This window comes from Phascolarctos cinereus, unplaced genomic scaffold (assembly GCF_003287225.1).
Source record: "Phascolarctos cinereus isolate Bilbo 61053 unplaced genomic scaffold, phaCin_HiC Scaffold_726;HRSCAF=1367, whole genome shotgun sequence".
In the NCBI taxonomy this organism is placed as follows: domain Eukaryota; kingdom Metazoa; phylum Chordata; class Mammalia; order Diprotodontia; family Phascolarctidae; genus Phascolarctos; species Phascolarctos cinereus.
The window spans coordinates 162652219-162679531 of record NW_027556098.1 but is presented as its reverse complement, the minus strand read 5'-3'; the positions used below and the strand labels follow the sequence as shown (position 1 = coordinate 162679531).

Here is a 27313-nt window from a genome sequence, read left to right as displayed (position 1 = left end):
GAGGCACACAGGTTAAAGAAAGGTGGGTGTTGTTGCAAAAACTATTTCTGGGCCGTCTGGCTACAGATGGATTCTTCTATCTTTGCATTCCTAGTATGCTAAAAACAAGCTTTGAGAAATTAATATAATTTGAAGATAGCATGTTTCTGTTTCTAAGCATTCATAAAAACACAAGCCAGCTAATACTTAATGTGTCCTAGTGATGTTTATTCAACGATATCATTTAGGATTCAAATATAGAGAAAGTAAACATACAATTACCATTACCCAAAGGTGTTAGTGGATATTTTTCATGTTGCAAATTAAAAATTATTGAAGAAGTGGAACCTTAAGTTCAAGCAAACATATACACAGTTGAGGGCTTACTAATTTTCACTTCAAGTTCAAGGTTAGCATCCTTTAAATCGTATGACAAACTTGAGAAGGCAGATTGAGACAAATTCTACTCTGGGGAAAAGGCAATGACAGCACTAAAAGGACATGTCTGAAGGTCAGTCAGCTGTCAACCCCAGGGATGTGGGAGATGGGAAGTATCAATCACAGTTTGAAGAAAAATAAATGGATTTAAATTGTCAATTACCAATTACATTTCCCAACAGCTGCTGATGCAAAGTAAAGATGATAGCAATAACAAATTAAGCCTTCCTGATGCAATTCATTGTCTATCCTATTCTTTCCATCTCTATTTTTCTGCAGTCATTTTTTTCTCTTTTAAAAACATCTTGCCCTTCCCATTTCCTTTTTTTCCTGATCAGTTCCCTATTTTTTTGTCCCTGCTTTTCTGGACCCTCCATTTTCATCCTTTTGCTCTATTCCCTAACCATTCAGCAGCCTTTCTGCAAAAATAACAGTATAAAGAAACACATTTCCGCTTTAGTAAGCATGGAATTCAATTTGGTACTTATTAATAAGAGAGGAAAAGAGGAGAAAGCACCCACTTCATTGCTAGTAGCTAGTATTTCCCCCCAGTGGGTATGCTCATACATGTAGATTTCCAAAGGTAGATGTTTCTAGTTTTTTCCCTTATCATCCTGGCTTGCCTACTTCACAAAGCTGTTGTCGCAATCCAATAATTGTAATCCAGTGGTACCTTCATCTTTTCAAAAGAAGATTTTCATAAAAACATCCCACAAGAGAAATATATTGCAAAATTATCTTCCAATGGCAATATAACCTATTTACTGTATGAGTGAATGTGCAAATTAATTCAATTTGAATTATTCTTAATCATCCAGTTCTAGAGGCCATTGGGTGGTACAATGGATAAAAGTGCTGAACTTAGAGTAAGGAGTGGATAAGAGTGCTGAACTTAGAGTAAGGAAGACTAGAATTCATACCCTGCTTCAGACACTTAGTAGGTGTATGACCCTAAATGTATGATATAACTTCTCCTAGCCACAGTTTTCTCATCTGTAAAGTGGGGATAATAATCATATATGCCCCGTAAGAGTGTTTTGAGGATCAAATGAGATAACATGTAAAGCCCTTAGCAAGCCTTAAAGTGCTACATAAATGTTAGCTTTTGTTATTAGTCTCAGGATTGTTTTAGAAATGTGAAGTTAAGAGACTTAAGTTCAATCACCTTTCTTCTTCCCATATTGTTTTCCATCTCTGACAAATTTGAATATTTCATGGCATAGTCTAATGTACAGGATTTTGCTAGGACTCACTCTTTTTTTTTTCATTGTAAAGTCTTCAACATGCTGATGCACATAATTGTCTTGTTTTGAGAGGATTTCAAGCATGCTGTTTTTCATTTGTTGTAGTCAGAAGCCATGCATGTGAAGTAGATCCATATGGAATGCCAGGGGGATGTTCGCACATCTGTCTGCTCAGCAGCAACTACAAAACACGGACTTGTCGTTGCAGGACGGGCTTCAACTTGGGAAGTGATGGCAGGTCATGCAAAAGTATGTTGTTAAACTCAAACACTTTGCCAGCAGCTAACATTTCAGAATAGGATTTTTTGAGTGTTAATTAGTATCATCATCATCCACAACAGTAATAATATGAGCCCTCATCAGGTAAAATTTGCCAACAAACATGCACCTGTCTTTTCTATCACAAAATGATATTTGTCTTCATCTTGTAATGGTGTCCTCAAGGTACAAGAAGCATGAGGGGCAGTATGGTGCATTTGAAAGGGTGCTGCACTTGGAGTCACACAACTTGATTTCATATAATGGCCCTACTATTTAGAATGGCCCTGTGTGACCATGGACACATCTCTTGACCTCTCGGCCTCAGTTTCCTCAATGTTCCTCATAAGGCTATTGGACAAGATGAGTTCTAAGGTCCCTTCCACATTTGTATCTATGATCTTAGAATAAATCACTGGACTTGATTAACCATGAGCTTATGCACCTCTGGCTAAATATTCTTTTAGAAAGATTCATTCATATAATAACCATTATTATTAACCATTTACTCTGTACCCAGAACTGTGCTAAGAACTGGAGAAGATAAAAATTAAAGTAAAAAATGATACCTATTCTTGTGCAATTTGTAAACTAGTATTAAAAGATAAGATATTCATACAGATATGATAAAAGTCAGAATATGATCCATACATAAGAGGAGCATAAAGTACTATGAGATTAAAGGAAAAAAAAAACAAAAAGAAGAAATCACTACCTGGTGTTTTGAGGGGAAAGAGAGGGGTATATATGTGTTGGATAAAGGGGAAGATCAAAGAAAACTTCATGAAGGAAATATCATTTGAATTCATCCTTGAAGAATGGGTAGAAAGTCCATAGATAGAAATTATCAATAGCATTTCAAGTATAAGGAAATCAATTCAATTCAACAAGCATTGATTTAGGTAACTGTGTGATATCCCTTGTAGAAAGAATGATGGATTTGGATTTGAAAGAATTTAGTTTGAGTCCTAGTTCTGTGCTTTACTGTATTTATGACCTTGGATAAAATGTTTAATCTCTCTAGGCCTCAGTTTCTTCATTTGTAAAATTATGGGCTGTATTAGATGACATTCATTGTCTACAGTTTGCTATAGTCTGAATTGGGTTGTTAATTGGCTTTATTTTTTATTCAATCCATAAACCAAGCAATTAAAAAAAACCATTTATTAAATGCCTACTATGTGACGGGCACTGTGCTAAGTATTTCAAGACCATATAATCTAATGGTAGAGACTCATTTATGGCAGAATGAGCTTCATACTAAGAAGTTAGGATATGCCCATTGAAATTCATGCTGGTCTTACATTTTACAGAATCACTGAATTTCAGAGTTAGAAAGGACCTCAATCCCCACCTAGTTCAATGGATACCTAAAAAAGAATTCCTACCTGAACATAACCGACATTCAGTCATTTAGTCTATTTGAAACCTCTAGTGAGGGAGGAAGCCATTACCTCCTGAAGCAGCCATTCTATCTTCAGATAGTTCTAATTATAAGGACTCACATTGAGCCTAAATTAACCTCCTTTCAAAATGGGACCTGAAGTAAGTGGAGTTTCCAGGCAACCTAACCTCACCTCTTTAAGTTTCATTAATATTCACATTAGCATGTGTAAAAGAACACTATGGGTAGCATCAGGTGATCAGGGTTAGAATCCCAGCCTTGATATTTACAAGCCAGTGACATCAGACAAGCCATTTCCCCTCTCATTTTACTAGAATGATCTATAAGGGCTTGGCAACTATCTATCCTAGAAATCTATGAATCTGTCATGGGTAAGTCAAGGAGTGGATTTTGAGGGTGAGCATTCCAGGGCAGCTAGGTGGTGGAATAGATAGAATACCAGGCCTGGAGTCAGGAATACTCCTCTTCCCAAGTTCAGTTCTGTCCTTAGACACTTACTAGTTATGTGATCTTGAGCAAGTCATACAATCCTCTTTGCCTTAATTTCCTCATCTGTAAAATGAGCTGGAAAAGGAAATGGCAAAGCACTCTAGCATGTCTGCAAGAAAACCCCAAATGGGGCACAAAGAGTTAGACATGACTGAAAATGACTCAACCACAAAAATTCCAGGTACAGGAAATTCAGTTTAACACATATTTATTTAGGAAAGAATATGATCCCCAGAAATATTCATTCCCTAATTTCCAGGTTCCTGAGCTTTTAGTAACATAAAGCTGTCACCATTATTTAGGTGACATTCATTGTCTGTAGTTTGCTGTAGTCTGAGTTGGGTTGTTGATTGACTTTATTTTTTATTCAATCAATAAACCAAGCAATCAAAAAAATATTTATTAAATGCCTACTATGTGACAGGCACCGTGCTCCTTGGAGGCAGCTTCTTTTTTTTTTCATTTTGTCTTTACATCTCCAGATCAAGCAAAGCACTTGCACGTAGTAGGTACTTAATGAATGCTTGAACTGAACTGAGTTGTTTATCACAATATGAGCACAAATACCATGAATATGATAATTTATGATTCCAAGATGTTTTTATTTTTATCACGTGGCTTTCAAAAACTTCAGCCATTAAAATATTCTAAAATGCATTACACCCATTCCTGCCTGTTTAAACAGAATATGCTGAACATAATTTAACCTTTTTCTTTGTGACTCTGCCTCATCATTATGAACATGACCTAATTGTATTTTGCTGTAATGATGTCATCAGGGCCTATTGAATTGTGCAGGATGATTTGCTTTTATACTCAGTGGCCCCAGACTGTTATATATTTTACTTGCACTTAAATTTAGCATTTTTTTCCTTTGTTATCAGACTGAGTTGTCAATTCTAGCGTCTGTTAGTACACCTGCCTCTCATTTGCTGCTTCCAATATGCTCTGAATTGGGGGGAAAAAAACAGACAATTAAGATTGTTAGAATTCTTTCTAAAATGAGAGTAAACATGCTCAGAATGACGGAGTAAGGGAATATCCTATATGCAAAATCATAAGCTTTTGATTATACATAGTCTTTGCTCTCTTTATGTTAAATATTCAGAGACCATTTTTGCTTACTTTCTGGTTTTTAACTATGTTCTAATCCATTGTGGATAGGACCTCAGATAAGTAAGGCATTGGCCTTTGTTAATTTATCGTCATGATAATATCCCATAATAATGGTGACTTTAGATTTAAGCTAAAGAGAGTATTTTCTGAAACATGGCTGAGATAATTTTGTTACTCTGCTCTTTTGAGCTTTTTAATATCTTATTTTTGGAGATTCAGAGCAAACTTTTTGGATGAGTTCTTTAATTTCTCTTTCAGTTCATTTACTGACCATTTTCTTAGGTATCTAACCACCAGATATCACAATTCTTCCCTTCTCTTAACTATAGTTTAAACAATACTGATGGTTTCCTGAAAGAAATCTCTTGACATTTCCCTCCAGACTTTTTTAAGAGACTGAGGAGATCTTTAGATAAGAATCTCAGTTTCACCTGACTCCAGTGAACTCTTTGTACTCTCAATTTCCAGACACATTACAATGATATTGTTTTCCTCTTCTACAGGTTAAAAGATCACTAGACATTTCCTCTGACACCATACAGAATTAATCCAGGCTAAGGCACTTGAGGACTCAGGCAAATTTTTAAGTTTGTTCTCCTCTTTTTACCATAGAGAGGTTTGAATTTGCCACAGAAATATTTGTCGTGTAGGGAAAGTCATCTTAGTTCATCCTTGTAAAAAAGAAGGATTTAAACATTTTTGCTTGCTTTTTGTGATTGTCTTTGTAATAGCTTTAATGGACTTCTGAGTCTTCCAGTAGATGGAAATAGCTTTTGGGGTTCAAATTAAGAAATAAAAAGAAAGCTAGAGTGTTACTGGCATTTTGATTTTGGATCTTGGAAGTACAAATTATGTTTGGACACTCAATTATATTCATGTATGAGGAAGTGATAGCAAGTGATTCCTTTTATTTCCCCTGACAGTGGGTAGATGAAAAGTCTTCATAGCATGTTTTGAATTTTCTGAAGTTTCCGGCATTGTCAGATATAATGAATGCCATAGTCAGTGTCCAAAGAGAGCTTTAGATAGATTCTAATGAGTTGTAAAATTGAATGCACAGAATGTTTTTATAAATGTCCATTTCACAGGGCTATACATTATCCAATGATCTGTCATGTTTTCAAAACAGACAGTTACAGACAAAAGAATAATTAACTAGATATAACCTATTCACAGAAGTAATTTCTATTTTAATTAAAGTAATGCAATTAGCCAGCCTTTTTACATTGAGATACATTTGGCATATTTTAGAGTTTAATTTTTGGTATTGAATTTTTTTAAACACTACTAATTGTGCCAGTTAATTAAAAATGTCATTATGCAGAGGAAAGAAGATTAGGCAGCACCAGTTGTTTATGTCTGTAATCTTTCTTCAACAGGACCGAAGAATGAGTTGTTTCTCTTTTATGGGAAAGGACGCCCAGGAATTGTTCGGGGAATGGACTTGAATACCAAGATAGCTGATGAATACATGATCCCCATAGAAAATCTGGTCAATCCACGTGCTCTGGATTTCCATGCTGAAGCCAATTATATCTACTTTGCTGACACCACCAGCTTCCTAATTGGTCGGCAAAAAATAGATGGGACAGAACGTGAAACCATTCTGAAAGATGGTAGGTGGCTTGCCATACTGGGTGCATCAACCATAGCTGAAGTCAGAGGCTTTCCTGAAGGAATAAATACAACTTATGTCACAAATCAGCTTCACCTACCACTCAAGCCTACTTGGTGCTTAGAAAATGTTTGAATGGTTTTTGTTTTCCTCTCTCATTTAACTTCTCTAGCCTTCCAACCTTCATTTAAAAATTTCTATAATTTTCAGTAGCATATTAAATGGTAATACTATTTATGATATGATTCATATTTTGAAATATTATTTAGAAGAAGTTAGGGATATTTGTAAAAAATCTGGCCTTGACCTTTACTAGCTGTGTGAACCAGACAGGATATCAAGTCTGTTTTCCTTGGTTTCCTTATCTATAAGCTGAAGAAAATAAAGTAAAATCAGTTTAACATACATGTAAAGGGTTTTGCAAAATTCAAAGAGCCAAATAAATACTATTATTATCATTATACTTGTACTACCTCACAAGGTTGTTGTCAGAAACATGCTTTATAACCCTTAAAGATTTGTATAATTGTAGGTTATCATTTATTTGTTGACACTGGAGAGTCACTGAAGGTTATTAAGTAGGAAAGTGCCATGATTGAAGCTGTGCATTAGGGATACTACTCTCACAGGAATATACAGGATGATGAGAGAAGACAGAGACGGGAGAAACATAAATGAGAATTAATTAGAACCTATACGAGACAGGTTGCCCTAAGAATGGAAGATTAGAAACATGAATGTCAGAGAGATGAAATAAATAAGATTTGGTAACTGATTGGTTTAAAAGGAGTGAGGGACAGGTAGGATTTTTAAAAAAATAACTGTTTTCTATCCAGAGTTACCATGGGAATGGTGATACTATCAGCAAGAAATAGGCAAATGCATGATGGAAAGTTGTTGAGTTCAGCTTTAGATATGTTGATTTTTCAATGCCAGTGTAATATTTCTGTGGAGATGTGTATCAGTCAGTTGGAAATATATAGAGATAGGCCATGGCTAAAGATGAAGATTTGTAGTCAACTGCATAGTAGTCATAATGTAGTGGGAGTGGATGAGATCACTAAGGAAATGAGTATAAGGAAAAAAGAAAAAGGAGAGCTTTGAGAGAGGACTACATGAAGACAGTAGAACACCAGCAGTAACAAGAACAGGAGACAGAGAAACAACAATTATTGAAGTATAAGGAGAATGAGAAGATGATGTCACAGATGCTGAGAAAGTGCAGAGCACCAAAAAAGGAGTGAATGGTCAGTGCTATTAAATGCTAAGGTACAGTCAAAAAGCATGAGGAATGGGGAAAAGCTGAGGAAGTCACTGGTGCTTTTCAAGAGAAAAGTTTTACTGAAATTTGGGTGACAGAAAGTAGATCATGTGGAGTTCACATTCATGTGAAGATGTGGAAAAGCAAATGGTAACTGAGGGGAGTCACAAACTTGTGACATGGTTTTCATTTCATAGGATCCCAGATTTAGAGCTGGATATTAGCCAACTTAAACTCTTCTTTTTTATATTGTTTTGCTGTGGATATAGAAGACCTGAAAGGGAATGACCAAAGAAGTAAGGTCATAAAAAGATAGAAATTGATGGAATCAAGAGCACAGGAGGAGGGTTTAGCCTTGGCAAGGAAAGAGCCATATCATCTTCTGAGATAAGAAAATAGAAGATGAATCTAGATGATGGTTGGTAAGGCAGGACATGAATTTATCTGCTAAGAGAGATGAAGAAATGAGGTGTCAGCTGAGTGTTTGGAAATAAGACAGTGTTTAAAACATTTCTATTGAGAAGAATGACAGCAGGTTGATCAAAGTTTTGTGAAAGGACTTTCACTTTGAAGGAATAGCTGAGTGAGATAAGGTTGCATGGTGATTCAAGAGTTGGAGAAGAGAAAACAGAAAGAGGGAGCTCTCAAGAGTTAGGTACTATTATGGCAGGAAAGACTGAATGGTGAGGAATTCAGGGGTTCACTAAGGGTGTCGTTAAATTATATGGTCATTGGAAAATGAAACCAGAACAGTGATGATGAACTAAGAGATTAAGGAAAGGCAAGAGATTGTGATGAGGGGAAAGAGTAATACTGATAATATGATAAAAGGCATGTTCTTACTGAGGATATAGTAGAGAGCAAAGGAGGAAGTTGTCATCAAAATTCAAGATCTAGGAATTAGGGCAGCTCAGAATTTCGTGAGATCTGCTATCTAAGAATCAGTTCAGAGAGGCTAGCACCAAACTGGCCATAAGTTGGAGACTGAGAGGCAGCATGGTGCAGGACAGGCAGGTATTTACAAATCTGGAAGAAATAGGTTCAAAACCTAGACTAGCCGGGACGCTTAACTTCTTTGAACCTCATTTTTCTCATCTGTCAAATAAAGGTGTAGATGTTATGGCTTTTAAGGTTCCTTATAGTTATTTGTAAATAGTTGAATTTAGCCCAAATATATTCAAGGTATTTGAAGATATATTAATTACTATTCTAGTTTATCTCCCCTTCCCCCCCAATCGAAGTGTGACAGCTTTTAAACCCTGACTTCATGTTTCAGCTAATTATCACAACTTTGACTACAGTGGTGTCTTATCAGTAGGATGAGTGGTGCAAAGTACCCCAGAACAGGAATCAGAGATCCATTTGAATAGCCAACTGACTGCCAAACAGAGCTGAATAAGGTCGATGTGTCAGTTTGAAGGGTTGTGAAAGCACTGGCAGATTTTCACACCTAAAATGCATTCAACCTCTTACTATTTCTTTAGCAGGGGACATCTTAATGCCTTTTTATTCTAGCTGCCAAATAGAACAGGTTTTCTATTGCTTTTCTCACCTGTAAGGAAACCAGCGATCTCAATTAAGACAGAAACAAAAAAATCTGAATAGACATTTGCCTGTGATGAATGACAATTTTTCATGACTAAGATCAAGCATTTCCAATTCTGTCTAGAATCAGGGCACAAACCTGCTGCACCTACTTATTCTTTAGGACACTGGGGCTGAGTATGAAAGCCATACCCTCCCTGCTGATGGAAAAGGTTTGGTTTAAATGCAAGCCTGGTCACAGACACTTTGCCTTGGTTGTAGTTACTTTGGTCCCTGACCACTTTTCCCCATTTCATAATGACTTTCAACATGGACCTCTTGACTTTCTGAAACATATTATCACTCTACTTTACTCTTTTTTCTTGGTTCTCCAGTCGGCTCTTAGAATTTAATGCCTTTTTTTACCACATCTTTGTATGAATCACACTCACCCATAAGATATAGATATGTGCCTCCCATCCCAACCAGCACTTCCTAACTGTAGGCAATCAATTTACCTGTCCTAGGATAGGTCACTAATTCTGTAGTTTAACTGAACCTTTGTCACCCTCCCTGGGCTCCAGAAAATTGCCCAGTAATGCAAGGAATCTTATCACTTTCCCCAAAGCCTAAATTTAACCTTGTAAGGCTAAGTTGTTTCATAGAAGAAGCAATAATTGTTTTATTCATTCTTTTTTGTTAGGGGTTCTACCATGTACCACAGGTAATATCCTATTTTTGGCAAGTGATACCTTAGGCTAGGGATTCTTTTAGTAAACTGGTGAAGCCTATGGACCTATTTTCAGAATAACATTTTTCAGGTGCACAACATAAAATGTGTAAGGTTAAAAAGAAAACAATTATATTTAAATATAATAATCAAAGCTTCTCAAAACAAGTTCATGGGCCCCAGGTTAAGAAATACTACCTTAGATTTTAGGGAAATTTTGTGCCAGTAAAAATTTGAACATTTGAGATAGGGATTGTTATGGAAAATTAGAATCTGCTTATCTGTCCTAAAGTACCATCGATTAAGGAAAATTAAGAGAAGAGAACACACATGGGACTGGAAATTAAGGGTTGGGGAGAGAAGGGAAAAGATCCCTTCAAGCCATGATACTATGGATACAAAGAGTTGTCTGTGATTTATCATACCAAGATAATTCCATAATCCCTGTTCTTTTAACATTTGATTATACTAGCCTGTGTCACCCAATAACAGTGCTCTCTTTTCTTCCATGTGCCACAGTGAATTAAGGGGCCCAGTAGCAAATGGGAAACAGAGGTTCATTCCTTGGTCAAGCTGAGGTAGATGTGGGTGTAAATATGGAGTCCCTCATGGGGGAGAAGTCACACAAGTCACCAGTGAATGATATTTTTTTTTGTTTTTGTTCTTTTTGTAAAGTATCTGTCTGAGATAGCTTTCTTTTGTGGGAATGGTGTAGTAATCCCATTTTCTCTTTGATCTGCTGAATATACTCCATTATGGGTATGTACTGATACCATTACCATGTTTAGAAGTTGAGGACATGGTTCTGTAGGATAGCATTGTAGTGCTTGTAGTGCAAAGGACACTGGATTTGGAATGGAGAGAACAAAATTCAAATCTGGGTTCAGACACTTAGAATTTATGTGGTGCTAAACAAATAATTTGACTCCACTGGACCTCAGTTTCCTCATCTGTAAGAGAGTGACAATGATCATTTTAATGTCTACCTCATAGGATAGTTGTGAGGAAGAACCTGGGAAATCTTATAGGTCAATATAAATGTAAGTTATTATAATGTTGTTAGGTTGTGTAATGTTCTCTTCTCAGGCCCATATCTCTGTCATTCTGCAGTTATAGGTCTTAGAGGCACCACCACTCTATGAATCTCTACCAGATAAGAATTCTGTGAAACTCTGATCAAAGTGGGTCCATCACAAGAATTTCTGGAACAGAAAGTTAACACATAATAAACAGGGTAATTCTAGCTATTAAGGCACAGGGCTAATCATCAGAGTAGTGGGGGTCCACTGTCTCTCTTCTGGCTTCTGGGAAAGTTTCTTAATATACAGTTTTCAGGAAGATAGGTAAGCCCATTCTCTGCATGTAAGGGCTCCTTGTGGGGATAAAAATTACAGCTGACTTCCCTTATATTCTCTTTGGTTTCCTGGTAGTTATATTTCAAGCTATTGTAGGAAACCTCTAACTCCCCCAGGTATTCTTGAACTGTAAGTACCTAGAATAAAAGGAGAAAAGAAAGAATGATCAAATCCCTTTACTCTTCCTCCACCGCCATATGCAATATGTTGCTAGGTCTTGTTGATGCTATCCTTATATCTTTCATATGCTTTCCTTTTTCTTCTCTAACACTGCCATCACCCTGGTCTATCACCCCACACCTACACTATTATAATAGCCTGTTAGTTGGTCATGCATTAAGTCTCTCCACACTCAAGTCCACCATCTGCTCAGCTATCAAAATGATCTTCCTGCAGCCCTGGTCTGAACATGCCAATTCCTCTGATCAATAAATTCCAGTGATTGCCTGTTATCTCTCGGATGAAATAGAAAATCCTCTGTTTGGCTTTTAAAGCCCTCATAACTTGAATCCTTCCTTTCTATACATCATTCCCTTTTACATAATCTATGATCCATTAACTCTGTCCTGTCTGTTCCTCCAACAAGACACTCCATCTCCTGACTACATGTTTTCATTGGTTGTTCTTTATGCCTGGAACTCCTTTCTTATGTCCTTTGCTCCCCTGATTTGCTTCATACCTCAGGTAAAATCTCACCTGCTACAAGAAACCTTTCCTAAGCTTCCTTAAATACAGTGCCTTGCCTCCGGGATTACTGAGATTTTATCCTGCCTATTTCTTGTTTGTCCATAGTTGTTTGCATGTTTTCTCCCCCATTAGATTCTAAGTTTGTGGACTCAATTTAATGACCTGAGATTTACAGGTTTAGTGCTTGTGCTCTATCTGTGTATTGGTCTTGGAATGGGAATCAAGGTGAATAACATACCATGGAAAGGTAAACTTTTAGCTACACTACTGCATTTTTCACAATTCGAAAATAAGAGATAAACTAGGGACCTTGGTCAGAGTTGATGTGTGAAAAAAAACAACTGCACAGCCAAAATATTTCATTCAAGAGGAGGTAGAGGTCCTGGTTTATGTGAGGGATGGGAGTTATTCTAGCACAGAAGAGAAAATCATCCTTTTAGGCCAGGATTATCTGTTACTACCAGATTGATATATCCCTTTAATGAGACCAGAGTCATGACTAAATCCACCATGACTTACATGATGAGTTTAGGAGATCTGACAGAGCCTTCTGGCTTCCCTGTGGGTCTTTGGTCTGGATATAAATGATATAGGCCTGTAATTGCCAGCAGCCATTGTTTTCTACCCTTAGCCACCAAAAGTACTGGGTGATGGTATGTAGTATTTTGAATAGGTTAACATGGCTGACTGCTGGGTTGTCATGGTAGAAGTGGAACACTACCCATCCATCAAACCTCTGTGGGGAATTCAAAGGCAAGAACTGAGATTTAAGGTCCCATTAGAAATTGACATTCATCCCTCGCCTTCTGTACACCTCCTCACCCTTCCCTTTGCACCAACGTTGGATGTGGGATTTGGAATGCAGACAAATGTTTTTTTAGCTAGCTGATCAACTCTGAGAGGTCTGTTTCTTCATATTGATGATCTATAAGCGGGTTTGTCAGAGCAGCTGATGTGCTATATGTCTAAAATTCAATTCTTGCAAGTATGTCTGCCCAATATTTGCAGTGTCTTGATTGGAAGTAAAGGTGAAATTGAATCTACTAAAAATGTTGCCCGGAAGATCTGGTATTGACAGAGACAACAATCTGATAGTGCTCTAGGTTCTTATACTCATTGTGAATGATTGCACTAAACCCTTTAGGTAGTGCCTCTGTGTTTCACATGGAAGCTTTATAGCTAGGTAGTACAATGGATAAAATTCTGGGCTTTAAGTCAGAAAGAAATGAGTTCAGATATTGATTCAGATCCTTATTAATTATATCACTTTGAATAAGACAATTAACATTTCTCAATCTTAATTTCTTCATTAAAAAAACAAGTTGCAGGAGATTGGGACTTAATGGCTTCTTTTATTAAAATTTTGAATAATAATTTTTTTTGATTACATGTTTTTTTAAAAAATTGAAGTTCTAAATTCTCTTCCTCCTACTCTTCCTAAGATAATAAGTAATTTGAAACAGATTATACATGTGCAATCATGCAAAACATATTTCTATAATATTTATGATGTTAAAGAGAACACAGACAAAAAATGTGAAAAAATAGTATGCTTCAAACTGCATTCAGACACCATCAGTTCTTTCTCTGAAGTTAGATAGCATTTGTCATCATAAGTCATTTGGAATTATCTTGGATCATTGTATTGCTGAGAATAGTTAAGTCTATAACAATTGATCAACCTTACAATATTGCTGGTGTTGTGCACAGTGTTTTCCTGGTTCTGCTCATTTCACTCTGTATCAGTTCATGTAAGTCTTTCCAGGTTTTCTGAAAACATCCTGCTTGCCATTTCTTATAGCACAATAATATTCCATCTCAATCACACCATTCCACAATTGATGGACATCAGCTCAAATTCCAATTCTCTCCTACCACAAATAGAGCTGCTATAAATATTTTTTGTACAAGTAGATCCTTTTCTTCTTTTTTGGTCTCATTGGGATACAGATCTAGTAGTGGTATTATTGGGTCAAAGATATACACAGATTTATTACCCTTTGGACATAGTTCCAAATTGCTCTTCAGAATGGTTGGATCAGTCCACAATTTTGCCAACAGTGCATTAGTGTCACAATTTTCCTACATCCTCTCCACCATTTATAATTTTCTTTTTCTATAATATTAGCTAATCTGATAGGTGTCAGTATTTCAGAATTATTTTAATTTGTATTTCTCTAAAGAATAATGATTGAGGGCATTTTTCACATGACTATAGATAGCTTCGATTTCTTCATCCAAAAAATGCCTCTTCATCCCCTTTGACCATTTATCATTTGGGGAATGCCTTGTATTCTTGCAAATTTGACTTAGTTCTCTGTATATTTGAAAAACAAAACTTTAACAAGAGAAACTTGCTTTAAAAAATTCCCCCAGCTTTCTTCTTTCTTTCTAATCTTTGCAGCATTGGTTTTGTTTGTGTAAAACATTTAAAAATTTTAATATAATCAGAATTATCCATTTTTCATCATGTATTGCTCTCTCTCTCTTGTTTAGTGATAAATTCTTCCCTTATCCATAAATCTGACATTAATTATAAATCTGATTTACTGCTCCCCTAATTTGCTTATGATATCACCCCTTATGTTTAAATCCTATAACCATTTTGACATTATTTCAGTATATGGTATGACTTGTTGGTCTAAATCTAATATCTGCCAAACTGTTTTCCAATTTCCCCAGCTATTTTAATCAAATAGTGAGTTCTTCTCCCCAAAGCTTGGATCTTTGGATTTATCAAACACTAGATTGCTATGGTCATTTACTATGATGTATTGTGTACCTAATCTATTCCACTGATCTACCACTCTATTACTTAGCCAGTAAAAGATTATTGTGATGATTACTGCTATATAATACAGTTTGAGATCTGGTATAGCTAGGCCACCTTCCTTTACATTTTTTTTTCAATAATTCCCTTGATATTCTTGACATTTTTCCTTCCAGATGAATTGTTATTATTTTTTCTAGCTCTATAAAATGATTTTTTTTTGTAGTTTGATTTGTATGGCACTGAATAAATTAAATTAAGTAGAATTCACTTTTTTATTATATCAGCTCAGCCTCCCCATTAATAATATGTTTTTACAGTTGTTGAGATCTGACTGTGTGAAGTGTTTTGTAATTGTGTTCATATTGTTCCTGGATTTTTCTTGGTAGGTAGATTCCCAACTATTTTATATTGTCTACAATTATTTTCAATGCAATTTTTCTTTATATATATATATATATATATATATATATATATATATATATTTTTTTTTGCTCCTGGACTTTCTTGGAAATATATAGAAATACTGATGATTTATGTGGGTTTGTTTTATGTCCTATGATTTTGCTAGTGTAGCTAATTATTTCCTCTAGTTTTTAGCCGATTCTCTAGGATTCTCTAAGTATGTCATCATATCATCTCAAAAGAGTGATAATTTTGTTTCCTCACTGCCCATTCTAATTCCTTCAAATTCTTCTTATTACAGTAGCTAGTATTTCTAGTGCAACATTGAATATATTGATCACAATGCGAGTCCTTGATTTACTCTTTATCTTATTGGGACTGTTTCTAGCTTAAACACATTACAGATGTTTATTGATGATTTTAGATACTACTTATAATTTCAGAAAAGCTCCATTTATTCCTATGCTTTCTAATGTGATAGTTAATTGATTATTAATAATCATTTCTCTCAATGTTTAACTAGAGATTTTTAAATTGTTCTTTTTCTAGTTTTTTTATCTGCTTTTTTTCTTTTATTGACGTATGCATTTAGAGATAAAAACATTTTCCCTATGTACTGCTTTGGCTGCATGCCATAAATTATGTTATGTTGTCTCATTGCTGTCATTCTCTTGAATGAAATTATTGATTGTTTCTATGATTTGTTCCTTGAGCCACTCATTCTTTAGGATTATGTTTCTTAGTTTCTAATTAATTTTTAATCTATGTTTCCATGGCCCTTTATTTAATGTAATTTTATTGCATTTTGAATCTGGAAAGGATGCATTTAATGTTTCTGCTTTTCTGCATTTGGTTGTGCAGTTTTTAATACGTGGTCAATTTTTGCGTAGGTACTGAGATAAAGGTGTATTCCTTTCTATTCCTATTCCATTTTCTCTAAAATTTTATATTTATAACTTTTCCAAGATTCTGTTCATTTTCTTAACTATTTTCTAATTTTCTTTGTTAGATTTATCTAGTTAAAAACAAGCAAGTTGAGGTGCCCCTGGAGCATGGTTTTACTGTTATTTCCTCCTAAAACTCTTTTTTTTTAATTTAAAAATTTGAATGCCATATGATTTGGTGCATACATTTTTTTTATATTATTTCATTGTCTATGACACCTTTTAGCAAAATGTAGTTTCTCTGATTATGTCTTTTTCTTCTATTTATTTTTGCTTTTACTTTGTCTAAGATCATGATTGTAACCCTTGCACTTCACTTCACTTCACTTGCAATTTACTTAGCTGAAGCATAGTAGATTACACTCTAGCCCTTTACTTTTACTCTGTGTGTCCCTCTACTTCAAGTGTGTTTCTTATAATCAATGTATTTTTGGATTCTAGTTTTTAATCATTCTTCTAGGAGTGAATTCATCCCATTCCCGTCCATAGTTTTGTTTGCTAATTCATTTAATCCTGTTTTTTATACTTCTCTCTCTCTGTCTCTCTCTCTCTCTCTTTCACTTTTAGTAGGATCACACTCTGATTACTTTTAAATTATCATTCTCCACCCCCCTTCTTCATCTACCTTAATTTTGCTTATACAAATCTCGGCCTGTTTTTGTTTACTTGTTTCTTTTATGTCAGTGAGTGTGATAGACCAATCAATCAGTCACCAAACACTCATTAAGTGCTTATTATGTTCAGGGAACTGTGCCAAGTACTGGGGATACAGAGACAATAGAAAATGTTTTGATGTTTATTAATTGATAATGAGTTGTTGGCCCCATTTTTTTTCAATTAATTTATTTATTTTTAGTTTTGAACATTCACTTCCACAAGATTTTGAGTTCCAAATTTTCTCCCCATCTTGTCCCTCCCCCCACCCCAAGATGGCATGCATTCTGAATACTTCTTCCCCTAATCTGCCCTCCCTTCTATCTCTCCCCCCCTCCTCTTATCCCCTTCCCCTTCAGTTTTCCTGTAGGGCAGAATAGATTTCTATACTCCATTGCCTGTATATCTTATTTCCCAGTTGCATGTGAAAACAATTTTTTAACACTGGTTTTTAAAACTTTGGGTTCCAAATTTTCTCCCTTCCTCCCTTCCCACCCACCCTCATTGAGAAGGCAAGAATGTCGATACAGGTTATTCATGTATAGTCATGCAAAACACTTCCATAGTAGTCATGTTGTGAAAAACTAACTATATTTCCCTTCATCCTGTCGTGCCCCCAATTTATTCTATTCTCTCTTTTTACCCTGTCCTACCTTAGAAATGCTTACTTCTGATTACCCCCTCCCCCAACCTGCCTTCCCCTCTATTATCCCCCTGCTCTCTTGTCCCCTTACCCCCTATTTTCCTACATGGTAAGATGGATTTCCATACCCAATTGAGTGTGTATGTTTTCCCTCCTTAAGCCAAATCTGATGAGAATAAGATTCATTCATTGCCTCTCACCTTCCCCTGTTTCCCCTCCACTATAAAAGCTTTTTCTTGTCTATTTTATGTGAGATAATTTACCGCATTCTACATCTCCTTTTTACCTTCTCACAGTACAATCCTCTCTCACCCCTTAATTTTCTACTCCAGATACCATCTATTCATCTTCAACTCATCCTGTGCCCTCTATCAATCTATCTATACATATAATTTTTTTCCCTCCAACTGTCTCATGAGTTACAAATACCATCTTTCAATGTAGGAATGTAAACAGTTCAACCTTAATAAGTCCCTTATGGTTTCTCTTTCCTGTTTACCTCTCCATGCTTCTCTTGAGTCTTGTATTTGAAAGTCAAATTTTATGTTTAGCTCTAGTCTTTTCATCAAGAATGCTTGAAAGTCCTCTATTTCACTGAATATCCATTTTTTCCCTGAAGGATTATACTCAGTTTTGCTGGGTAGGTGATTCTTGGCTGTAATCTTTTCTCCTTTGCCCTCCGAGAATATCATATTCCAAGCCCTGCAGTCCCTTAATGTGGAAGCTGCTACATCTTGTGTTATCCTGATTGCATTTCCACAATACCTGAATTGTTTCTTTGTGGCTGCTTGCGATATTTTCTCCTTGATCTGGAAACTCTGAAATTTGGCTATAATATTCCTAGGAGTATTCCTTTGAGGATCTCATAACAGAGGTGGATTCTTTCAATTTCTGTTTTACCCATTGGTTCTAGAATATTGGGCTGTTTTCCTTAATAATTTCTTGAAAGATGATGTCTGGGCTCTTTTGTTGTTTTTTGTTTTTTGGGTTTTTTTTGATCATGGCTTTCAAATAGTTTAGTCATTTTTACATAATCTCTCCTGGATCTATTTTCCAGGTCAATTGTTTTTTCAATAAGATATTTCAAAGTGTCTTCTATTTTTTCATTCTTTTGGTTTTTATAGTGTCTTGATTTCTCATAAAGTCACCAGCTTCCAATTGCTCTATTCTAATTTTTAAGGAAGTATTTTCTTCAGTAAGCTTTTGGACTTCCTTTTTCATTTGGCCAATTTTGCTTTTGAAGGCATTCTTCTCCTCATTGGCTTTTTGGACTTCTTTTGTCATTTGGGTTAGTCTATTTTTTAGGGTGTTATTTTCTTCAGGATTATTGTGTCTCCTTTAGCAAGCTATTGACTTGTTTTTCATGATTTTCTTGCATCACTCTCATTTCTCTTCCCAGTTTTTCCTCTATTTCTCTTACTTGCTTCTGGAAGTCCTTTTTGAGCTCTTCCATTGCCTGGGACTGATTCATATTTTTCTTGGAGTCTTTGGATGTAGGAGCTTTGACTTTGTTGTCTTCTTCTGGTTGTATGTTTTGATATTCTTTGTCACCAGAGAAAGATTCTATGGTCTGACTGTTTTTTGCACAGTTTGCTCATGATACTAACCAATTACTTGAATTTTAAACTTTTTGTTAAGGTAGGGGTCTGCTTTCAGTGTGGAGAATGCACTGTCCAAAGCTTCGGGGGTTTTGTGCTTCTGTTTTCAGAGATATTTCTAGGGACTTATAAATTTTCAGTTCTTCCAAGGTGGTACAATCAAGGGCGAGGTGTTTACTCCTTTTCTGGCCTGTGCTGTGGTCTGTGAGTGACCACATGCACTTTTTTCTGCCTTGGAACCATGAGGAGTATTCACTCTGCACCATCACCACAAGCTCCACCATGCCAGCACTCCTCCTTGCCTCAGGATCACCACCCAGAACTATGACCCCAGATCCAAGCAAGGGCAAAGCAAGAGAATCCTGACTCAGTACCAGCAAAGGGATCCCTGCAATCCCCCTCTGATCAGCCACTTGATTCCCCCTCAATCTGTAGAAATAGCCACTGTCCCAGAGCCACATCAGTACTAGGGCAGAGACCTAGCTTCTCTTTCCCCATGGTCACAGACTTTTCCTGCTGACCTCCTAAGTTGTCTTTGGTGTTTGTGGACTGAGAAGTCTGGAAACTGCCACAGTTGCCCATGATTTAGTCCCCTGAGGTATGCTCTAGGTTTGCTGAGGCCTGGTCTTTGACTGTGTGCCGACAGTGAACTTTATTTCTCTCCTAGCCTGGCACAATAGACCTTTCCAATCAACCATAGGTTGTCTTGAGGTGGAAATTTGTTTCACTGTCTTTTTGTGGGTTCTACTGCTCTAGAATTTGATTAGAGCCATTTTTTATAGGGATTTGGGGAGAACTCAAGCAAGTCACTGCTTTTACTCTATCATCTTGGCTCCACCCCCAAGGAATTATTTTCTTCAGTGAGCTTTTTTACCTCTTTTTCTATTTGGCCAATTTTACTTCTTAAGGAGTAGTTTTCTTCAATAAATTTTTGTACCTCTTTTACCAATTTGGCAATTCTGCAGTTTAAGGAATTCTCTTTAGGGTATTTTTGTGTCTTAAAAAAAAAATTAGGCTGTTCTTTTTCTTTAAGTTGCTACTTTGTCCAGAATTTTGTGTACCTCCTTTACCAAGCTGCTAACTCTTTCTTGCATGGCTTTCATTTCTTTACCCCATTTTTCCTTTGCCTGTCTTATTTGATTTTTAAAACCTTTTTTGACCTCTTCCAGAACCTGAGAGCAATTCACATTTTTTGGAGGTTTTACATGTGGCTGCTTTGATGTTGTTATTTTCTGAATTTGTGTTTTAAACTTACCTGTCACCATGGTAACTTTCTGTGGTCAGGTTCTTTTTTTTCCTTACATTTGCTCATTTTCTCCACCCTTTTCTTGACTTTTAACTTTATGTTAAAATTGGTCTCTGCTCCTAAAGTGGAGTGGACATTGTCTCAAATTTCAAGTTTTTTTGTGCTGCTATGTTCAGAGCTAGTTCTGTGGTCCTCTGAGTTTCAATTCTTCAAATGTGACATGATCTAAGGAATGCTGTTGTCAATGCTCTTCTGGCCTGTCAGTGACTATAAGTACTCTTTTCCTCCCTGGAACTGTGACCAGGGTCCTTTCTCCTACTAATCCCCCTCCTTGCCCTGCTCCCAGTACCAGTAAAGGAACTCCTGTAATCTCCTTCTGACCAGTTTTATGACCTCCTTATCACATACTTTGTAGGATGGCATGGATCAGTTTGGTGTGGTAGGTGAGATTTGATTATTAGATGAGAATATCATCAAGACAAAACATCACTATTTAATACAAAAGTCATAATGTAACATACTTATATATTCTATCCTTTAAGTATAAGCACCAAGCTTGGTCCCAAAAAAAAGACAGGAAAATGTAGCTTTCTTTCTTCTTTGCAATGGTGGGGTACTATGAGTGCTGAACATCACACATTCATTTGGACTAAGTTGATGTGCTTGTGATTTTTAACCAGACTACCTTATTTTCTCTCTTTTTACAAATTATTTTTTACTGTAGGGGAGAGAAAATGATTTTATATTTAAAAATAAACATATCAACAAAAATAGAAGAAAGAAGTATTAGGGTTCCTGCACTGACATCCTAGGTTTCAGTCAATATAAAACTTAAAAAAAATAAAATTATTCTGGTCTTGGGCTATGGCAAGCCCCAAATAGGGAAGTTCATAAACAGTTTACTAGTAAACTTCTCAGCCCAGCACAAAAATCAGGAAGATTCACTATGTTCCTAGGATACAGGACAACTTTTAGAGCCAATTATTTGCTTCCAGGAAGGCCTTGCAAGTTCTTAAAATGTAAGTAAGTCTTCATAGGTTAGATCCTTCTTTTTCTGGAGCGCTGCATCCAGGGTCATTCTGGATTTCCCAGTTGGAAGGCCAGAAGTTGATATGAGTTTTTCCTTTTTGCCTGAGCAAGTACTAGGGAAGGGAGAAGTAATAGTGAGGTAGAATTTTGGTCTTCAATGAGACAAAAAAAAATGGATTCCTGGCTCATAAAGGAATGGGGCTTCCAAGCATTGGTTGTAAAAGAAAATTAACAAGAGAGAACATTCATATGGGAAAAAGGACCTTGGTTCTAGCCTTATGCAGGAATTAGGAAACAGACACTCCAGCAGTGGGTAAGTTTCAAAATTAAACAAATGAGAAAATATTGTGGAAGAAGCAAGCCATCAGTGAATGACAGTTGTTTCCTTTGCATTAATCATTCAGCTTTACAAAGCTTTACTTATTGGAGCCTCATAATGACCCTGTGAGGTGGGTACTACAGCTAATACTTTATCTATTTTACAAGAGAGGAAGGTGAGGTTCAGAAAGTGACCTGCCCATGGTAACATATTGAAGAAGTATGCAGTAAGGATTTAAACCCAGGTTTTCCTGACTTCAAGTCAAGTAGTGACTAGTTTTTGATGCTCAGTTTGAATACCATCTTGACTGTCTTTAATCTAAGGTCAGAACTCACTGACCTCTTTTGGTAGCTATATTGCTTTAAAGGAAAATTATGTCCAAAAACATTCAATTTCATCTACCCAATTTTCCACCAAATTGTATTGAAAATTTCCTGAAGGTGGTCCTCTCCAGCATTTTGTGTGGAATTGATTCATTTTACATTGATTAGTTATATAAATAAAAAAGAGAAAAGCATATACTTGAATCAATCAAAATAATATGCAAATATAATGTACACATTAAGTTGTAAAAATGTGCAGAGTGAAACTACACTTTACAGTCAAGTAACACTTGCAATTTGTCAACTTGTTTTTCATAAGATCAGCATAGAAACTTGTCCTTTTTAAAAGTGTGACTAGCCTTAATTGATACATAACACAAATTTTAAAAAAAATCAATGGCATCAATTAGTTCCCTAAACCCTACATCTGTCTAGGTATAATTTGACCTAAAAGAGCCAGCAAGCAATTATTTGCAAGGGTGAATTTATTTTTGATACACTCATATATTTTCATCTGTGTCTCTGAGTGTTTATCATTTTGCAGAATAAACAGTATTTTGAGGCAAGATAAATATGAACCTGATACCTTAGTATGTGTTCCATGGGTGCAGGACTTGTTTTTAGATCATGTAAAGTAGGTCTTTCTGGAAAACTGCTTTTAAAAATATTCCAAATAGACCAAAATGCTAAAATACTTAATCTCTGACATGATTTGCTGTCTTTGAAGCATGAAAGGAAACATTCAAAGCACCTTTACCAGGTTTGAAAGTTATTAATGCCTGCAGCTATAACAGCACAAACCATAATTTCATCAGATCTCAAGATCGAAGTCAGGAGTTTGGGGTCAGCCTTTTTATGTAGCCCATAGGTTTCATGTATATAGCAAGTATCTTTTCATATAGCAAAAGAAAATGGGTTGAACAAGGGGGTCAAAGGTTGGCAGTCTTTCTTTGGGGGTATTTCTGAACTCTAGCCTGCTACTTTAAGTTATGCTATGGCTAAGACAATATTTCTCTTTACAATATGTCATAAGCTATGATACTTTCCTACTTTGGGGCAATATAAACTCAAATGATAAGTGCCCATGACCAAAGAATTAACTTCAGTATTCTAATCAAATGGGGGTTTTGGCAATTACATTTTTGTAGAATAATTTATTCAGCATATTCTTAACCATAGTACTTTCACAAGGCATTATGTGCTAGCTTTGATTGTACTTGAAAAAAGTTGTTTGCCTTGCTCTGGGACCTTACTTACATTCTCCTTTTTTTTTTGATTCAGTCAAACTATCCTGCTTCTTTTCTGAATTGACATTGAATCTCTGACCTCTGTGTTTTTCAATAGGTTATTTCCTTCGCCTGCAGTGTTCTCTCTTTTCACCTTTGCCTCTTAGAATCAGTCCCTGGTCTCCTTCAAGGCCCAGCTCATATACATCCTTTTATGGGAAGCCTTTACTGATCTCCCTATTAAAGTGTTCTTTCTTTATTCAAATAAAACATGTGAATGTTTTTTCTATTTATATGTTGTATCTGTTCTTCTCTTTTGCTCCCTGTGTTACATAGAACATATGTTTATGTTCTATATTATGTTATGTCCTTTATGGTAGGGATTGAGTTTCATATGGTCTTTTTATCCTGTCACTAGCATAGTGCCTTGCACATATCAAGAGTTTAATAAATTCTTGTTCCAATGGTTTGCGTTGGTCCTTTACAGGAAGCCATATTATAGATAAATAGAATCATGCAAGAATAGACCTTTTGGAGCAATGTCTAAGTTGGACCCTCTTCTAGAATAAATTATTTCTAAAATAAAAATGAGTTGGACCTTCTTCTGAATAAATCATTTCCCATCCACACACACACACACACACACACACACACACACACACACATATATATGTATGTATGTATATATGTATGTATGTATGTATGTATATATAATCCAGCTTCCTTTCGTCTAGCACCTTGAACAATGTATTATATATTTAGACAGTTAAAACATGTTTGTTAAATGAATAGATGAGTGAATGAATGAATGAAGTCAGAGATGAGTTCCAATCATCATTATAGAGGTGCAATTCACGGCACCTCTTTTCTGATTGCTATCATGATATCTCCCCAAAAATGGTCACGACAGCAGAACTCTAGCACTAGACTTTTTGTACTATTACCACCCCTCTGCAAAGCAGGATTCCATCAGCCAAGGAAACTGTATAAGTTTTACATATATTGACTGAGGGTACACAAGGGTCCATGGTACATATATCCACATAGTGCCTTCCCTGGCCATAGAAAGTTACCTTAACAGATTTTTGAATTCTCTATTCCAGAGCTTCCTAGGAATTTCTGGCATCTCATAAAGATGCAGAGTTGTTAGACCTAGTGAACCAACCACATTTAGGCAATGCTAATTAGCAATACTCAGAAAGGCCAACTTAATTTTTAGGACTGATCAATCACTGCAGACCATAGAGATGATGAAGGATATGATATCCATTCTTTATTATTACGGTTCAGGTAGATGTCAGTCTTACTTATTTGTCTCTTTAACTTAGAGCTTTTTTGTAAAGAAAAAGCTCTGGACTTTCAGGACTCCAAGACACAGAGCAGGGATTTGACTAACCATTAAAGAAAATAATGAAGACATTTGTTAGTTGTTGGATATTTCTTAATTAAAACTATTATGAAGTGATTTGGAGTGTTTTCAACTGTCGTGAACCTAATGGATATCGCTGTGCTTCTGAGTACCAAAGATATTGCCAGTCTCAGTGAGACGTTATCCAGAATTTACTCAAGATTGGGCAGTCTGGAAACATATGTTCACAATTTTTGCGTATTTTGAAAATGAGCAGCAGAAGTTACTCACAGATGTAAGTATCACATAGCTGATGAGATCCTTATTTTTTTCTTAAGTTTTAGTTTTCAAAATGGCCTTGCACAAGAACTATGGTCCTTAAGACAAGGTTCTGAAGCATATATGACTGTGCCAAAAATCATATTAGCTTAAGGGGGCTTTAATATTTTAATAAAATATCAAAAAGAAGATATAGTCTCCCTACAACTCTTTCTAAAACTAAAATAGTGATTTTCTAGCATAATCTTTGTTGACATCAGCTATATCATTACTAAGACATTGACCTGAGTGGCAAAAACTATTGATAATATGGGGAATTGGCTTGTCTCCCTATTAAGTTTAAATTATTTTTGGAAGCTTCTATAAAGAAGCCTGATGAATGATAGACTCTCCTTTATGTTTCTCCATTATAAACTTTACCTTTTTGTTGGCTGAACTCTATCAGGAATTTCTTCATAATACCTTTATAATGGGCTATTCAAGGTCATCAAATATTATGCTAAATAGAGTGTTGTGATATATGCTCTCTACAAGTTATCAAATTTCAAATAATTCAGTAAGGTATATTTAAAGCATATTCAACTATTATCAATATTTAAAAGATCATTGATTTTATCTGTGAAAATTCCCTTCATTAACACAATTCTCATTCTCTTCCTAATACTTAGAAGATAGTTTCATGACCTGCTGTAATCAAAAACAGTCATTACCTGGTAGTTAACTCTCTGATGATTAGTTTTCATGAATTAGCTAGGCTGACCCTCAGGAGAAAAAAAAAAGATGCATAGTCTTTGCTGGGTTCATACTCTAAGATTTTCCATCTTGATAGTGCTTGTCAGAGTTCATGCCTAATGGCATAATCTTTTATAACTAACTCAGAGGCAATTCCCATAGACACAATGAAGTTTTAGACTATGACCTTAGTGGAGAGAGAAGGAGACAGAGACAGACACAGAGAACTCTACCAGGGCAGGTACGTGGCACTGGCCCTGGATTCAGGAGGACCTGAGTTCAAATCTGACCTCAGACACATAACACTGACTAGCTGTGTGACCCTGGGCAAGTCACTTAATCCCATTACCTAGCCAGAAAAAAAAAAAAAGCTATCTGAAAATTCAGTTAAATGGAATGACATTGTGGACATGATTTTTTCAGTCATCTTTTTAACATAAGTTTGCGTGTTTGCCTTTTGCTGTTGAAACTGCCAGCTGTTTTAAATATGTTAATTAATAACTTTGCTGTGCATATGCCCTGAGGCCTTTTAAAACAAAAGACAATTTTAAAGTAAGTTAATCATGTGGGAAAATTAATTTTTACCCATCACCTAACCCACACTTTTCTAACAATTCAGACACCCATTTTTATGCATTAGGCCTTTACTTAAGCTTTAGAGAGAGCAGATCTAGGATTGCCACAATTTCAAAGACAGTATCTTTCTAGTCTAATGAAAGAGTCAACCCTATTGATTGCCCTGTTTCTTGTGCATCACTGGAATACATATCAAAATGCAAATGATAGCCATAACTAAAATCAACCCCCCAAAAGTAGTGACTTTCCATATAATAGAAATCTCAATGACCATCCTTCAAGATAATTACCAAGACTATGACATAAATGACTTCAAAGAATCATCATCATCATCATCATCATCATCATCACCATCATCACTATCTTCACCATCACTTATATAGTGCTTTAAGGTTTCCTTTGCACTCTACATATATGATCTCAACGTCCCTAAGCTTCAGGGATATTATTAGTCATTTATAGTTTATAAATAAACAAAATTACTTTTTAAAGAATATTTTCAAGTTGAAAGAATTGTAGGACAGGAGCCAAGAAATACAAGCTTCTGTTTCTTGCTTCACCTCCAATTTAAATGTCCATAGGCAAGTCACATTGGCTTTGACTACAAGGCACAGAAATAGTTAACTCAATAAGTAATTTAGTCATTTAAATATTCTGTCATCATTTAGATAACGTCTCTGGGTAACTGAATTACTAGCTAATCTACCTGAATCATCTGGTCTTTTGTCCTCCTGTGTACTCAGCTTCAAGTCCTAGTTTCTAATATTTCTTTGTAATTTCTATTTTATACATCAGAATTTAAGATTTAGCAATGAAAAGGCCTGGAATTATATTCGAACCTCTGATTTGACAAATGAGGAAATTGAAACAAAAGAGGCTATTATGTGTTCAAGATGACACAGGTAGCCATTGGCACATCTGGTAATCAAACCTCAGACTTCAAATCTAGAATTCCTTCCAAGGCCAAGAGTTTAATTTTTTTTTCTCCACAAAAAATGAATCAATTAAGTATCAAGTATTTTTAATAGTCTAAGGTGAGTCAATATTCAGTTCATAAAATAATTTCTTATAGCATTTACTTAAATATCAAATAAAAATAATTCAATTTATTTTAAATTTA

At 35.7% G+C, this 27313-nt stretch overlaps 1 protein-coding gene across 1 annotated transcript in view; it reads left to right on the top strand.

The window, feature by feature from the left end:
* The window catches only part of LRP1B (LDL receptor related protein 1B), a 2172360-nt gene that overhangs the window by 1188632 nt on the left and 956415 nt on the right, over nt 1–27313 (top strand). The window contains 2 exon segments of the mRNA XM_020984719.1: nt 1767–1910; nt 6309–6545. Coding sequence (XP_020840378.1) covers nt 1767–1910; nt 6309–6545 — 381 coding nt within the window.